At 53.1% G+C, this 14030-nt stretch overlaps 1 protein-coding gene across 2 annotated transcripts; it reads left to right on the top strand.

Annotated features, from left to right (window-relative positions):
* The first annotated feature begins 355 nt into the window (after window positions 1-355).
* Window positions 356-14030, top strand: Ccn5 (cellular communication network factor 5). Of its 2 annotated transcripts, XM_047540653.1 has the most exons (5): window positions 356-628; window positions 778-870; window positions 4450-4666; window positions 8453-8707; window positions 13089-14030. In XM_047540653.1, exons 2-5 carry the CDS (start codon window positions 811-813, stop codon window positions 13307-13309), a joined length of 753 nt encoding a protein of 250 aa, XP_047396609.1. In that variant the 5' UTR covers window positions 356-628; window positions 778-810; the 3' UTR covers window positions 13310-14030. The 2 variants fall into 2 exon arrangements, with proteins under 2 accessions (XP_047396609.1, XP_047396608.1); XM_047540652.1 differs by having other exon boundaries at window positions 356-870.

Here is a 14030-nt window from a genome sequence, read left to right as displayed (position 1 = left end):
GCAGTTTCCCCACTGTTACCCCTCTGGGCCATGCCCCAGGTCAATGCTGTCTCCAGCCCTAGCGGGAGGCTTCAAGGGGCCAGACCAAACGAAATGGCTTTGGTTTGAACAGGTCCTGCAGCCGGGGTCAGCAAGTGCTGGCACATAGTAGGCCCAGCCTGCTCAGGCTGGTCCACCACAGGCAGGCCACCTTCCAGAGCCTGGGAAGCAGGCCTGGGGTGGCCCCCCTGTTACCAAGAACAGACAGGCCGCCAAGGAAGTTCTGCTCTGGGTCACACCCACCTCTGGGTGGCTGCCAATCTCCCTGCCAGAAACCGCAGGCGGTGCTGAGGCTGCCCAGAGTCTCGGCCACGGGGCTTAGGAGGCCTCGGGTCAGATCTGCAAAGGGGGTGTTTGCTGGACACTTCTGCTATCTACAGCCCCCTGGGGTGGGGCAGGGGGTCCGGAGCAGGGTGTAGTAGCTATGGCAGCGGCTTATGCTGGAAGGAGCTAGAGAGGCCCCTGCCAGCCTGTCACAGGCTCTTGTTGCTGGCACTGGCTCTGGACACACACACACACACACACACACACACACACACACTCACACAGGCAGTCGCCCCCTTGGTGGTCTCCACGGTCTCCTGCTCAGGTAAATGGGTTCATCACTGGGACCGTGAGGATAGGGAGAGGAGCAAGGAACGAAGAGGCCAGCGTGAGCGTGTGTGTGTGCAAGTGTGTGTGCCTGGGAGTGACCTCACAGCCGCCGGATCATAAAGACTCACAGGTCCTGCCTCCCAGGCTCAAAGCTGGCTCCGCGGGGCAGCCAGGGACATGAGAGGCACTGCACAGAGCCAGCTCCTGACCTTCTCCCTCCTCTGCCTCCTCTCAAAGGTAAGAGGACCTGGGCCCTGAGATGTGCCCCAACTTCCTCCGTGTGGGGGGTGGGGTGTAAATGCACAGCTGAGCTCTGCAGGGCCCCACTTTGGGCACAGTCTGGTCTCTGTGCCCAAGCCCAGCTTCCCTCCCTGGCCCCAGACGAGGCCTCTGGCTGGCTCTGCCATGCAACCTCAGGCAAGTCCCTTTTCCCGTCTGAGCCTCAGCTTCTGCCTCTCTTGACTGGGATGATGCTCACGAGGCCTTTGTGGAGACCACTGGTGACAACTCCCCTCAAACACTGAGCACAGGCCCTGGAACCCCACGAGTGTTCAGGAGCCACCTCCAGGGGTCATTACCGGTTCCCACAGAGCCTCTGTAAAGACAGAACATTCTAGACAGGAGGAGCTTTGCCTAAGTCTGGGCCAGGGCTGGGATGGATGCTGGTGTCTGACTGATTAGAAAGTCCACGCCGGGAGGACGCTGTGGGGCCCTCAGGCAGGGAGTGACTGCTACCCTGAGTGGAGAGGCCTAGGGGACCACCTCCTCCCTTGGTGCTGTGTGTGACATTTTCAAAGGGCACACGGGACATCCACTGTGCTGATGTGCACATCAACTGAAGTGCACAACAGTCCCATGGGGGAATTATAGTCCCCGTTTTAGTCAAATGAGGCTCAGAGAGGAGACACGACTGGCCCAGAGGCACAGAGCAAAGAAACATGAGAGTGGAGAAGGGGTGCGGGGTACAGGGCCCCAGCCTGTGCCTTCCACCCCAACCTGGCCAAGGCCACAGCTGCCAAGCGGGGTCTTGCTCTCAGCAAATGCCGAGCTCCAGAGCCAGGGAGGTTGGTCCCCAATGAGCCAAGATCTTGCTGTATTTTTGTGCTCGTTGGAGGCACACAGGGTGGTGGTGGCTTCTGCTCCAAGGCCCTAAGCAGCCTCTCCAGGGAGGGACCTTTTAGTACCCTAGCCTTGCTGCTTGCTCGTCCCACGGGAATGGGGACATGATACCAGGGCACGTGGCTTGGGTAGTTCTGGGAGGGAGAGGGGCCCAGGATTATGAAAACCAAGGTAAACCCCTGGCTTCTGCTGCATGCAGGCTTCTTCCCTGTCCCAGAAAACCACTCAGCATCCTTCACAGAGACCCGGGGACTTGGTCATGGCCAACCTGTGAAGCCACAAGCATCCACAGAGACAGAACTCCAAGTGTTCCAGGCAGGCTGTGGGCTCCTGGGCTCCAGGCTGGGAATATGGGCAGGAGGCAGAGAGACGTGGGAACAAGCAGGGTCCTGCTGAGGAGCTGACCGTGACCTCACTTAATCACTCAGGAGAGGCGGGCTCCATCCAGCTGCTGGAGGAGGAGACCGAGTCCCACCTCCAGGTCACAAAGCAGCTAGGCCACATGACCCAACACCCTCCAGCAGCCACAGCAGACTCTGGGCCAACCACCAAGTGATGGGGCAACTGGAATATAGTGCCAGAGTGGCCGGGAAGGGCACAGGTCTGAGGGTGCCAGCTAGGGCACGTCCTCCCTCGGCTATGCCAAAACACCCTCCCTGAGTTGTCCTTCTCGAACAACTGGATAGACTGAGGCAGAAGCTAAGCTGGCATCTGCGTCCCTAGAGGTCAAGAGCTGGGCATAGCCACTAAGAGCTTGGGTCTGGGATTCCGTGAGCCTGGATTTTGGTCTGTCTCCACTACTTTGGCCTTCCATTTCCTAATCCTTAAAATGGACATGCTGATGGCAGCTCACGTGGGAGGGTCAGATCAGACGACACTTTAAAGCCCTCACAGGTGGCATGTGTGGTACGGCAGATGGTAGTCAGCCGTAGTCACTGATGTCATTAGCAGGTTCCCCCAGGTCTCAGGACCTGCAGAAGCCTGAAGAGCTTGCGGGGTAGAAGGAGCCCACGGAGGGCCCCAGGAGCTCAGCAGAAGGCCTGTCTCCTGGCGCCCTGTTTTCCATGAGGGGACCCAAGAGCTAATTCTGATCAGTGTCCCCACCATCCACAACCAAGGAAGCTGGACCTCTAGTTTGGAGGAGAACTCCAAAGTCAGCCTTTTTCTTCTCAGGTCGATTCCGTAGGTGTCACCTCTGAATCCATCAACACAGATTCGGATGGTAAAGAAGGTTTAGATGCTCATTTCTAATGAACTTCCAGGGGAGGCGCTGCTCTAGACCACACGTGGAGGGGCAAAGCTGGGCTCCTTCTCTAGAATCCAAATTCTGCAGGGAATGCTGTCATAGGTGGGAGTCAGGTGGTGGCCTCCTCTGCCACCCAAACCAGAGGCTGGTCAGCCAGCATGGTGTGGCCCCTGGTCAGGGTGGGAGCTGCAGGCAACTGAGAGCCTGTTGGCAGGACCTGGGGTCCTAGGGGTGGGTCGGGGTAGGGAATAGAGTAAGCCAGTCATTGCCTGCTTTGGGTCACAAGGGAGATGTGACATCATTAGTTTCTTCATCCCAAACTGCAACTCTTCCCTCCTCTCGATAAAGTCCTTTAGCCCCTCCAAAGCCTGCTGAGGATTGGTCCCCACAGAAGGGACTGCAGGGAACATCTTGAGTCATGCCTACCTCTTGGTCTCTGCCTTCAAATGGACATGCAGGGAGCGCTTAGCATCTGGCTTATGGCAGTCAGGTCACTTGGGTTGAAATCTTGAGCCTGCCACTGGGGGGTGCGGGTGGGTGTCTGGCTGGGGGTTTTCCCTGTCGCAGGAAAAGACTACCAAAGGGGTTCCTGTATCCACATGGGGGAAGCAGAGTTGGGGCTGATCCCAGCTCTGTGGCAGACACTCTGGCTTTTGGAGAGTCCCTGACTCGTTCTGAAGCTTGGCTTTCCCATCCGTTCATAGTGGGGCAGGGGTGAGATCAGGGTAGAGGGGCTGAAAACCTACTTGAGCCGTAGAAGCACTGGACAACTTGAAAAATACAGATTCCAGGGTCCTGCCTCTGGGACTTTGGATTTGTTAAGACCCAGAGGGGTCTCGGGAATCTGTATGTTGCCTAGTTTCTTGGCTGATTTGATGTGCATTCAGGGTTGGGAAACATTTGGATTGTTTCAAAGACCAAAAGCACCCATGGCACTTTTTGTTTTAATCAGTCTTCAAGATAAGTAGCCACGTGCTGAGAATGTACCCTGCACTCTGCAGTTTTAACCCATGGGGTGTTGTTTATGCTTTCCTATATGCTCATAGAGGGCAGGGGCAAAGCCTTTTATTATAATTAAGAAAGATGGTGATCACAGCTAAATGCATGGAGCACCTACTATGCGTTAAAGGTTTGACTCATCATTTCATGCATCCCTCACAAGCCTCTGAGTTAGATATCATGATTGCCCTCATTTCACAGCCGAGGAAACCCAGACGCAGAGAGCTTGAGTAACTTTCCCAAGGTCACTCAGCTAAGGGGGGCAGAGCTAGGATTGAAACTCGGTTGAGTTCTTGCTCATGACCAATACCACCCTGCCTCTTAGGGAGTGCCTGGAGGTGGCCGTGACGCTGAGGCCAAGGGGTGGACCCACCCTGATCAGTCCGGCAGAGAGGTGGCCAGTACCGCCCACCTGGGAAGTTCACGGCTGAGCAGGTTTTCTGTCTCTTTAGGTGTGTGCCCAGCTGTGCCCGACAGCTTGCGCCTGCCCCTGGCCGCCACCCCGATGCCCGCTGGGCGTGCCCTTGGTGCTGGACGGCTGCGGCTGCTGCCGGGTCTGCGCTCGGCGGCTGGGGGAGCCCTGCGACCACCTCCACGTCTGCGACTCCGGCCGGGGCCTGGTCTGCCAGCTCGGGGCGGGGCCTGGCGGCCGCGGGGCCACGTGCCTCTGTAAGCAGGTTTGCGGGCTCGGCAGGGTGGGGGGTCAAGGCCGCGGGCTGAGTCGATGCAGCCCTCCTGCCCCACCTCCCTCGGCCTGCGGCAGGTGGCCTTCCAACCAGCGGAACCGCCCACCCCACCCCTGGGCCCCCTTCCTACCTCCCCGCTGGACCTGGCCCGGCCACCCGAAGAGCCCTTTCAGTCTTCAGCTGCCCACCCAGAGCCCACCTCAAAGCCCACCACCCCACCGGAAACCCTCCCAGGCCCTTAGTCCAGAAGCCACTGTCCCCTTCTGAGTCCTAGTGACACGGGGGAAAATAAAAACAGCCCCTCATGTAAGGCAGTGTCAGGCAGGTGAAGCACTTACCGCGCAAGGCGCCATCCTCCAGTGACCTTAGACAGGAAGTCCTTTCAGACCCATCTTATAAACGAGGAAACCGAGGCCCAGAGATGCTAGCTGACAGGCTTCATGTCACACAGCTTGGGACCTTTCAAACAGGTCTAAGCAATGCTCCTTCCTGTCCTCCTGGGTCACAGCCCCGGGTGTGCCCTTCCGCAGTGACCTTGGGCAGGGGCAAGGCCTTGCGCCCTCGAGCACTGCAGGGCAGAGTTTGCCACCTTCCCCTGACGACATGCGGAGCTGGGCCGTTCCTGCTGCAGGGAGCCGTCCTGTTCATGGGGGGACATTAGCAGCCTCCCTGAGCCCCACCTGTAGGTGCCATGGCGACTCTCCCTGCCCCCTCAAGTGGTGACGATCTGGGTTCAGAGGATGCCAAATGTCCCCAGGGCATGATTATCCCCTGTCCAGAACCGCTGCTTCAGAGAAATAGAAAGAGGTGAGAGGTTTTTAAAAATAATAAGCCTTGGAGAAACATTCACCTCTTTCACCCAAGTGCATCTCACCCTTTTGTAAAAATAGGAGAGAAAGAGAGAGAGAGAGACTCATGAATCTCAATGAGTCAATTGTCAATGAATCCATCCGTCGGAAAAGTCTTGCTAAAAAACAACAAAATTTATAAACAGAAATTTAGCAATAGTTAATCCCTGTTAAATGTTTCATTTGATAGAGGGAATAAAGAATGAGAACGGGATGATTTGTTAAACTCACAGATGATCACTAATAAAAATGTGTCTAAAGAAAAACTGAAAAGTGACACTTAGCTTCCACAGTTATTATTTAGATTCTCCATGACACAAGGCAGAGTTTATTGAACTTGCCTAACCCTGACCATATGCCAGGCTTCACAAATATCCACTCATTTAATCTTACAACAGCCTTTTGAAGAAGGTACTAATAAAGCTCCTATTTTATAGATGGGAAAAAGAGGCACAGAGAGGTTGATCAACTTGCCCAAGGTCACGCAGCTCATAATGGACAACTGGGATTTGAACTCAGGGAGCTGGTTCCATGATCTTAGGCTCCATCACTCTTCTGCTCAACAGCACACGATGGGTCCTGTCAATAACTTCATTAAGGGGCTTTTCTCACCCCTCTTGATTCAGACTTCAAACACCTGCAGGCCAGGATTTACTTGGTCTCTGGTCCTTCCTGCCGTTCCCAGTCCTGGTCTGGCAACATGGTGGCTGCTCATGTGTTTTATGATTTGCACCCAATTTAGAGGCTGGAAGCTGTGGCCCCCATGGATGCATCAGAGCCTCTATGGACACAATTTCGCCTTATCCTGAACATGGAGGCAGATTTTGTTATCCCTACTTTATGTATGTATTTTTAGTTATTGATGAACCTTTATTTTATTCATTTAGTTACATGTGGTGCTGAGAATTGAACCCAGTGCCTCACACATGCCAGGCAAGCGCTCTACCACTGAGCCCCAGCCCCAGCCCTGTTATCCCTATTTTGCAGATGAGGGAACGGGTTGTCACCTGCCTAGACCCCAGTTTGCAAGTGACTGAAGGTAAAACAAAACCCTGTTGTTCCTGTTCGGGAAACAGACTCCCAGAGCAGAAGAAGGGCACAGAAGTCCCCAGATGGCAGGACGGTGGTCCGTGCCTGGGAGAGGCTGGGGGACTGAGTGGAAGGCGTCATTTGGGGGAGTTCCTGGAGAAGGGGACATTGGGGAGGCTGGGAGGAGGGGGAGGGATTTGGCAGCTGGAGGTGTGTGGCTGGGCCGGGGAATTCCAAGTGTGCTAAGTTGGGAGGTGCCTGGTGACATTCAGGAGCACAAACAGATACACACAGTCCCTGATGTAGGGAGTGGCTGCGGAGGGATGGCTGCCTGCCCCCATCTCCTAGCTGACCACCAGGGCGGCATGGAGAAACCGAGCTAAAATTCCCACCCCAGCTGGTTTTCCCAAGCGGCCCAGTGTTTACAGCTCATCCCAGGGGCCCAGAGACCCCGGGCAGTGGCAGCAGGCGTCAGGCTGGAGATCCAGGCTTGGCCAGGCCAGCGGGGGGATTAAGGTGCAGCTGCCCCTGTGGTTTCTAGGGAACCAGCAGCCACATGGTCCAGGCCAAAATGTCAGGGACTTGGAGCCAAAGAGCTATGGCCTGGTTGAGCCGGGAGAGGAAGCTGGCCGGGGTCTTGTCCTTCCCGGAAGGATTAAGCAGAACCGGCTCCCCACGGAGCACCTCTGTGCCCCAGGCCAGGACTGAAATGCTTTCTAGCCCACTTTACCTGCCAGTGACCCTGCAGCCAGTGCCAAGGCCCAGAGAGGTGAAGTAACTTGGCCTTGAGTCCCCAGCTTGAATCCAAGTCTGGTGGGTTCCAAACCCTCCATGTCGGAGGGTCTATTTGAAGTTTCTCTCACAAGACCTAGGAGGCCTGTTTGCTAATGAGACCTTGCCCCAGACCCTCTGGGTTGTCACCCAGGTCCCTGGGAAGCTGCCCTCCCACACACCTGTTCCTTTGCCCGGCACAGCTGACGCACACCTTTCCAGGTGACTTTTCTGTTTGTCTATCACTGAGGCAAAATGTGTCTCGTTCCCGCCTAGGAGAGTGTGGCACACGCACAGCGAGTGGGTCCAGCAGCTCTCTGGAACTGTGAGGAGCTGGGGCTGTCTTGTCAGAGTGTGTTGCGTGCTGAGCTTTGGGCCAGGAGTTTCAAAGGGCATTTCTCCAGGGTCTTATGTCCCAGCCAGGCCCTCAGCCAGCCCTGGGGGGCACCAGGAGGAACACCCTCACCCCAGCCCTCAAGGAGTTTGATAGGTGGAGGAAGCGGTGATAAAGCCCATGTCTCAAGGGTATTATTCTCAGTTTCCTAAGCACCTACTCTAAGCCTTTCATTGTGTATATACGATTATCCCAGGTGGCCTGAAGGTACAAATTACCGTTCTGATCATTGCAACTATTCAGGTTACTCAGAGAAGTTAAGCAAGTTACCCAGAGTCACACAGTCAGCAAGTTAAGCCCTGATGTGACAGTGATGAGACTGTCATATGACGTTCCTGAGTGCATAACATAGCTAAATATCATTGACCTATACTCTGCATCTACTCCTGATAATAGCAGAGTCGCCAGCACCCACTGCAGGTCTCCTTTTGTTGGATTCACTCCACACATCATTTCACTTAGTCTGCGCCACCTTGTGACATGAGTACCATGAGCCTCCATTTTGCAGATGGGTAAACTGAGGCAAGGAGAAGTGAAATCACTTGGTTCACAGCTAAGAAAGGGCAACACTGAGCTCCAAACCTGTGCAGAGATCCAGAATGCCCGCTGTCCTGCTGCAGGGACGGGCAGGCTGCGGGGAGGCCGGTGGAGCCCTGGGTGGGCGGACGCAGCTTCCCCAGCGGGTCCTGGCAGCTCTGCAGGGGCTCGGTCTCAACTCCCTCTGCAGGGGGAGAGGACGACGGGAGCTGCGAGGTGGACGGCCGCCGGTTCCAGGACGGGGAGACCTTCCAGCCACACTGCAGGGTCCTCTGCCGCTGCGAGGACGGCGGCTTCACCTGCCTGCCGCTGTGCAGTGAGGACGTCCGGCTGCCCAGCTGGGACTGCCCGCACCCCAGAAGGGTGGAGGTCCCCGGCAAGTGCTGCCCCGAGTGGGTGTGTGACCAGGCGGCGGGGCAGGCGGTCCAGCCCCCCCAGGCCCGAGGTGAGCGCGGGCTGGCCAGGGAGGCCACGGCTGGGGTGGGGGCCGGGTGCAGGACACAGGGGCGCGTCAGAAACCAGGCGATGCGGAGCAGTGCAGACGGCGCAGGGGAGAGTCAGCGGCCGTCATGCGCCTGGCTGAGCAAGAAGCAGCCCCGGGAGTGCAGCACTTAATAGCAAATAACCGACAATCAAAGTCAGGGGCAGAGTGGGGTGGGCAGGGAGGGACCGGGAGGGAGGGACCGGACCCGGGCCAAATTCCTGCGTGCACAGTGAGGAAGGTACAGTAAGACACAGACGCGCTCTTGTAACGGGACATGGACAGCACACACACATTGCTACAGTCTCGTCCATGCGCTGTTACCTGGACTTAGCAGAAGGAACTCAAAATGCAGCAGGCAAGGTGGTTCACTGGGCCAGGGGCCTAGGACTGGGCAGAGAGGGAGAAAAGACAGACTCCTGCTGCAAACTCTGCAATTTTAGAGATTTTGTTGGTGTTGTGTTGCTTTTTAAAAATTGTGGGTCTTGGGCCAGGGGTGGACCTCAGTGGTGGAGCCCTTGCCCAGCAGGCACGAGGCCCTGGGTTCCACGCAGAGGTGGACGGCGGACAGCGTGGCAGGCTCAGGGCGTGGAGTCTGTACTGGCTCTAAACCCAGCTGTACCACCTCCTCACTGTGCAGCTCAGAGGATGTCGCTTAACTTTCCAGCCTCAGTTTCCGCGTCTGTGAAATGGGGGTAATAAGGGCAGTTGGCTCGCAGAGTCACAGGGACCACAGGAATATGAGAGGCTAAGCACTAAGAACAGTGGCTGACGTGATCCTGGGGTGAAATGCCATGTGGGTTCAAGGCACCTAAGCAGGATAGGAACCCGTTTCTCCAGTCTGACCTCTGCCATAGCGTGTGGGTGTGTGCGTATGTAGGCCTGCGTACACCTTCGCGGTGTCCCTCTGCGTTTGCGAGTCCCACCTCCATGGAGTCAACCAGCTGTGGATTCAAAGTATTTGTTCTGAGTTGGGTCTGCACTGAACCTGTAGGCTTTTTTCTTTTTTTAAATTTTTTAAATTTTTTCATTTGGTCTCTTTAGACAGTGGAGTGTTTTTGACAGATCGAACATACATGGAGTATAAACTCCTGTTCTTGTGGTTGTACCTGATGTGGAGTTGCTCGGGTTGTGTAGTCACACATGAACACAGGAAAGTTATGTCCGATTCATTCTACCGTCTTTCCCATTCCCATCCCTTCTCCCTTCCCCCGACTCCACCCCGTCCAATCAGGTGACCATCTCTCCACCTGCTCCACCCCTGCCTAATGTGACTCAGCATCCCCATACCAGAGAGAATATTTGGTCTTTGTTTTTTCAAGGGAATTGACTTACTTCACTTAACATGATAGTCCCAGTTTCATCCATTTACCAGCAAATGCCATAATTTCATTCTTTATGACTGAGTACTATTCCATTGTGTATATATATCACATTTTCTTTGTCCACTCATCTGTTGGAGGGCACCTATGTTGCTTCCATAGCTTAGCTATTGTGAATTGAGTGGCTATAAACATTGATGTGGGTATGTCACTAAGGTATGCTGATTTTAAGTCTTTTGGGTATAAACCAAAGAGTGGGATAACTGGGTCAAATGGTGGTTCCATTCCAAGTGTTCTGAGGAATCTCTTTACTGCTTTCCAGAGAGATTGCACCAATTTGCAGTCCCACTAGCAATGTCCGAGTGTACCTTTTCCCTCACATCCTCGCCAACATTTATTGTTACTCGTATTCTTGATAATTTCCATTTTGACTAGAGTGAGCTGAAATCTCAGTGTAGTTTTAATTTGCATTTCTTTAATTGCTAGTGATGTTGATGAGTTTTTTATATATCTGTTGACCAACCGTATTTCTTCTATGAAGTGTTTGTTCAGTGCTTTTGCCCATTTATTGATTATTTATTTTTTTGGTGTTAAGTTTTTTGAGTTCTTTGCATATCCTGGAGATTAATGCTCTATCTGAGGTGCAGGTGGCAAAGATTTTCTACTATTCTGTAGGCTCTCTTTTCATATTCTTGATTTGTTTTGCTCTGAAGAAGCTTTTTAGTTTGATACCATCCCATTTTTTGATTCTTGATTTTACTTCTTGCATTTAAGGAGTCTTGTTGAGGAATTCGGTTCCTAAGCCAACATGATGAACAATTGGGCTTGCTTTCTCTTCTAGTTGGCGCAGGGTCTCTGGTCTAATCCCCAGGTCCTTGATCCACTTTGAGTTGAGTTTTGTGCAGGGTGAGAGATAGAGATCTAATTTCATTTTGTTACACATGGATTTCCAGTTTTCTCAGCACCATTTGTTGAAGAGGCTATCTTTTCTCCAGTGTATGTTTATGGCGCCTTTGTCTAGTATGAGATAACTGAATTTATGTGGGTTTGTCTCTGTGTCTTCTCTTCTGTACCCTTGGTCTTCATGTCTGTTTTGGTGCCGATATCATGCTGTTTTGTTATTATAGTAGTTTGTAGTATAACGTAAGATCTGGTATTGTGACGCCTCCTGCTTCTCTTTTCTCACTAAGGATTGCTTTGGCTATCCTGGGTCTCTTATTTTTCCAAATGAATTTCATGACCGTTTTTCTAATGGAAATTGCATTGAATCTGTGAAGTGCTTTGGCATCATAAACATTTCGGCAATATTAATTCTGCCTATCCAAGAACATGGGAAATCTTCCCATCTTCTAAGGTCTTCAATTTTTTTTTTTAGAGTTCTGTAGTTTTCATTGTAGAGATCTTTCAACTCTTTTGGTCAGATTGATTCCCAAATATTTTATTTTCTTTGGGGCTATTTTGAATGGGGTAGTTTTTCTAATTTCTCTTTCAGTTGACTCCTCATTGGTGTATAGAAGCGGAATTGATTTATGGGTGTTAATTTAATATCCTGCTACTTTGCTGAATTCATTTAAGAGTTCTAGAAGTTTTCTGGTGGAGTTTTTGGGTCTTCTAAATATAGAATCATGTTGTCAGCAAATAGTGATAGTTTGAGTTCTTCTTTTCCTATTCATATCCTTATAATTTCTTTCTTCTGTCTAATTGCTCTGGCTAGAGTTTCCAGAACTATGTTGAATAGAAAGAAGAGGTGAAAGAGGGCATCCTTGTCTTGTTCCAGTTTTTAGAGGGAATGCTTTCAACTGAAAGCATTTTGGCTTTTACAATGTTGAGGTATGTTCCTACTATCCCTAGTTTTTCTAGTGTGGCTTTTACAATGTGGCTTTTACAGTGTTGAGGTATGTTCCTACAATCCCAAGTTTTTCTAGTATTTTGAATATGAATGGATGATGTATTTTGTCAAATGCTTTTTCTGCATCTATGAGATAATCATGTGATTCTTGTCTTTTAGTCTATTGATGTGATGAATTATGTTTATTGATTTCCTTATGTTGAACCAACCTTGCATCCCTGGGATGAGCCTCCCTTGATCATGGTGCACTATCTTTTTAATCGAACATGTAAATTTTTTCTTATTGTTATTCCCTAAACAATATAACAGCTATTCTCATAGGGTTCACATTGTCTTGGGTATTCTGAGTAATCTAGAGATTAGTTTTACGTACACACTAAGCCATTTCATACAAAGGACTTGGGCATCCTTGGAGTTTGGTATCCACGGGGGCCCTGGATCATGCCCCACAGGGACTCAAGGATGGCGGTGCGTGACTGCATGCGTGTGTAGAAGGCAGTTTCTTGTCCTCGGCACTAGTGACCTTTGGCCTGAGTAATTCTTAGCGGGGGTGGGGTGAGGGGGGTGGGGGGGTGGCATCCTGTACATAGTGTGGCATTGAGCAGCCTCCCTGGCCTCTACCCACTAGATGCCAACCCCAACACCAATGTGACAATCAAACATGTCTCCAGACATTGCCAGATGCCACAGATGGGAGCCAAAGCACCACTACTTGAGAACTACAGGTTCTCAGGACTAGAAGGAAGGACACCAAAACATAACAGAGAGGGAGACCTGGGGGAGGGGAGGAAAGCCAACTGTGGTGAGCCCACATCCTGTTCCAGACACAAGAATCTTGGAATCTGTAACATCTTTGTCACCAGCTCATGGCACCACGTCATACAGGTGGCACTTCCTGCCTGTGAGATGCCACTTATCAGAGGAGAACCTGGCCATTTACTGGGGACCCTCCCTAGTCGCTTAATGACCGAGGTCTGCGGGGTGGTTCCCAGTACCCCTGGACCAAGACTTCCCATCCGTTATTTTATTAAATCCCCGCAATTGACAGGATATTTACACGAACAGAAACGGAGGTCCAGAGAAGTCGAGCACCGTGACCAGGGTGGCCGTGACCAGCGGCGGTGACCGGGTTGTGAGCCAGACCTGTGGTGCTCACTCTGCTTTCTTTCCCCAGGACCCCAGTTTTCTGGCCTCGTGGCTCCTGCGCCCCCTGGCATCCCCTGCCCAGAATGGAGCACAGCCTGGGGCCCCTGCTCCACCACCTGCGGGCTGGGCGTGGCCACCCGAGTGTCCAACCAGAACCGCTTCTGCCAGCTGGAGACCCAGCGCCGCCTGTGCCTGCTGCGGCCCTGCCTGCCTGCGGGGAGCCGCCGCCCGCGGCACGGCGCCTTCTAGAGCGCTGGGAACGCACACGTGAAGGACACGGTCCCCAGCGGACGACCGACAGCAGATGCCCCTGCCCATGCCTTTGGCCCCCATGAGTCCCACTTGGGTCCACCATCCTGGGCCAGGAGGACGGGAACAGGCCCTGAGGTTGGGCCCCTTCCTCTCACCGCCCCAAGGCAGACCATGGCTTCTGGGTGACTCTGGGCCATTGCTGGCCGGCCGCAGCCTCATCAGCCGACTGCCCGCTGGCTTTCTCTCCAGCTTCCCCTGGGCAAGGGGTGGGCCCACCATTCCCTCTGTCTCACTTGGGCCTCAGGTGCAGGCCGGCTGGGGGAGGGGTGAAGAGTCCACAGTTCTGAAATTCCCGCCTCCTTTCCCGGAGCTTTGCAAAACCATCCCTGACTACAAAGCTGTGCCTGAACCGGGGGTGGTGGGGCTGGGGGTGCGGGGAGAACACCCTCCCACTCCGGGAGGATTCAGCGCTGACATCTTTGCACATCGGAAGGCCACACCACACCGTCCTGAAGAAAGCCAGAAACCCACTATGTATTAGTAAGAACCCATCTTTTTGAGCGCCCACAATGTGCAAGGCACCGAGCTCAGCACTTTGCATAGGCCAGTGCCCCCCAGTGCAGAGAAAAGAGGGGAGAACGAAGTATTCCTCCCCGGGATGGAAACAGCCTAAAATAAACTAAACCAAGTATGAAATTCTGTTTGGCATCTCATGTTT

The sequence above is a fragment of the Sciurus carolinensis genome, chromosome 2, assembly GCF_902686445.1.
Source record: "Sciurus carolinensis chromosome 2, mSciCar1.2, whole genome shotgun sequence".
Classification (NCBI taxonomy): Eukaryota; Metazoa; Chordata; class Mammalia; order Rodentia; family Sciuridae; genus Sciurus; species Sciurus carolinensis.
Note: the sequence above shows the minus strand (reverse complement) of the source record. Positions and strands in the feature narration are given on the sequence as shown.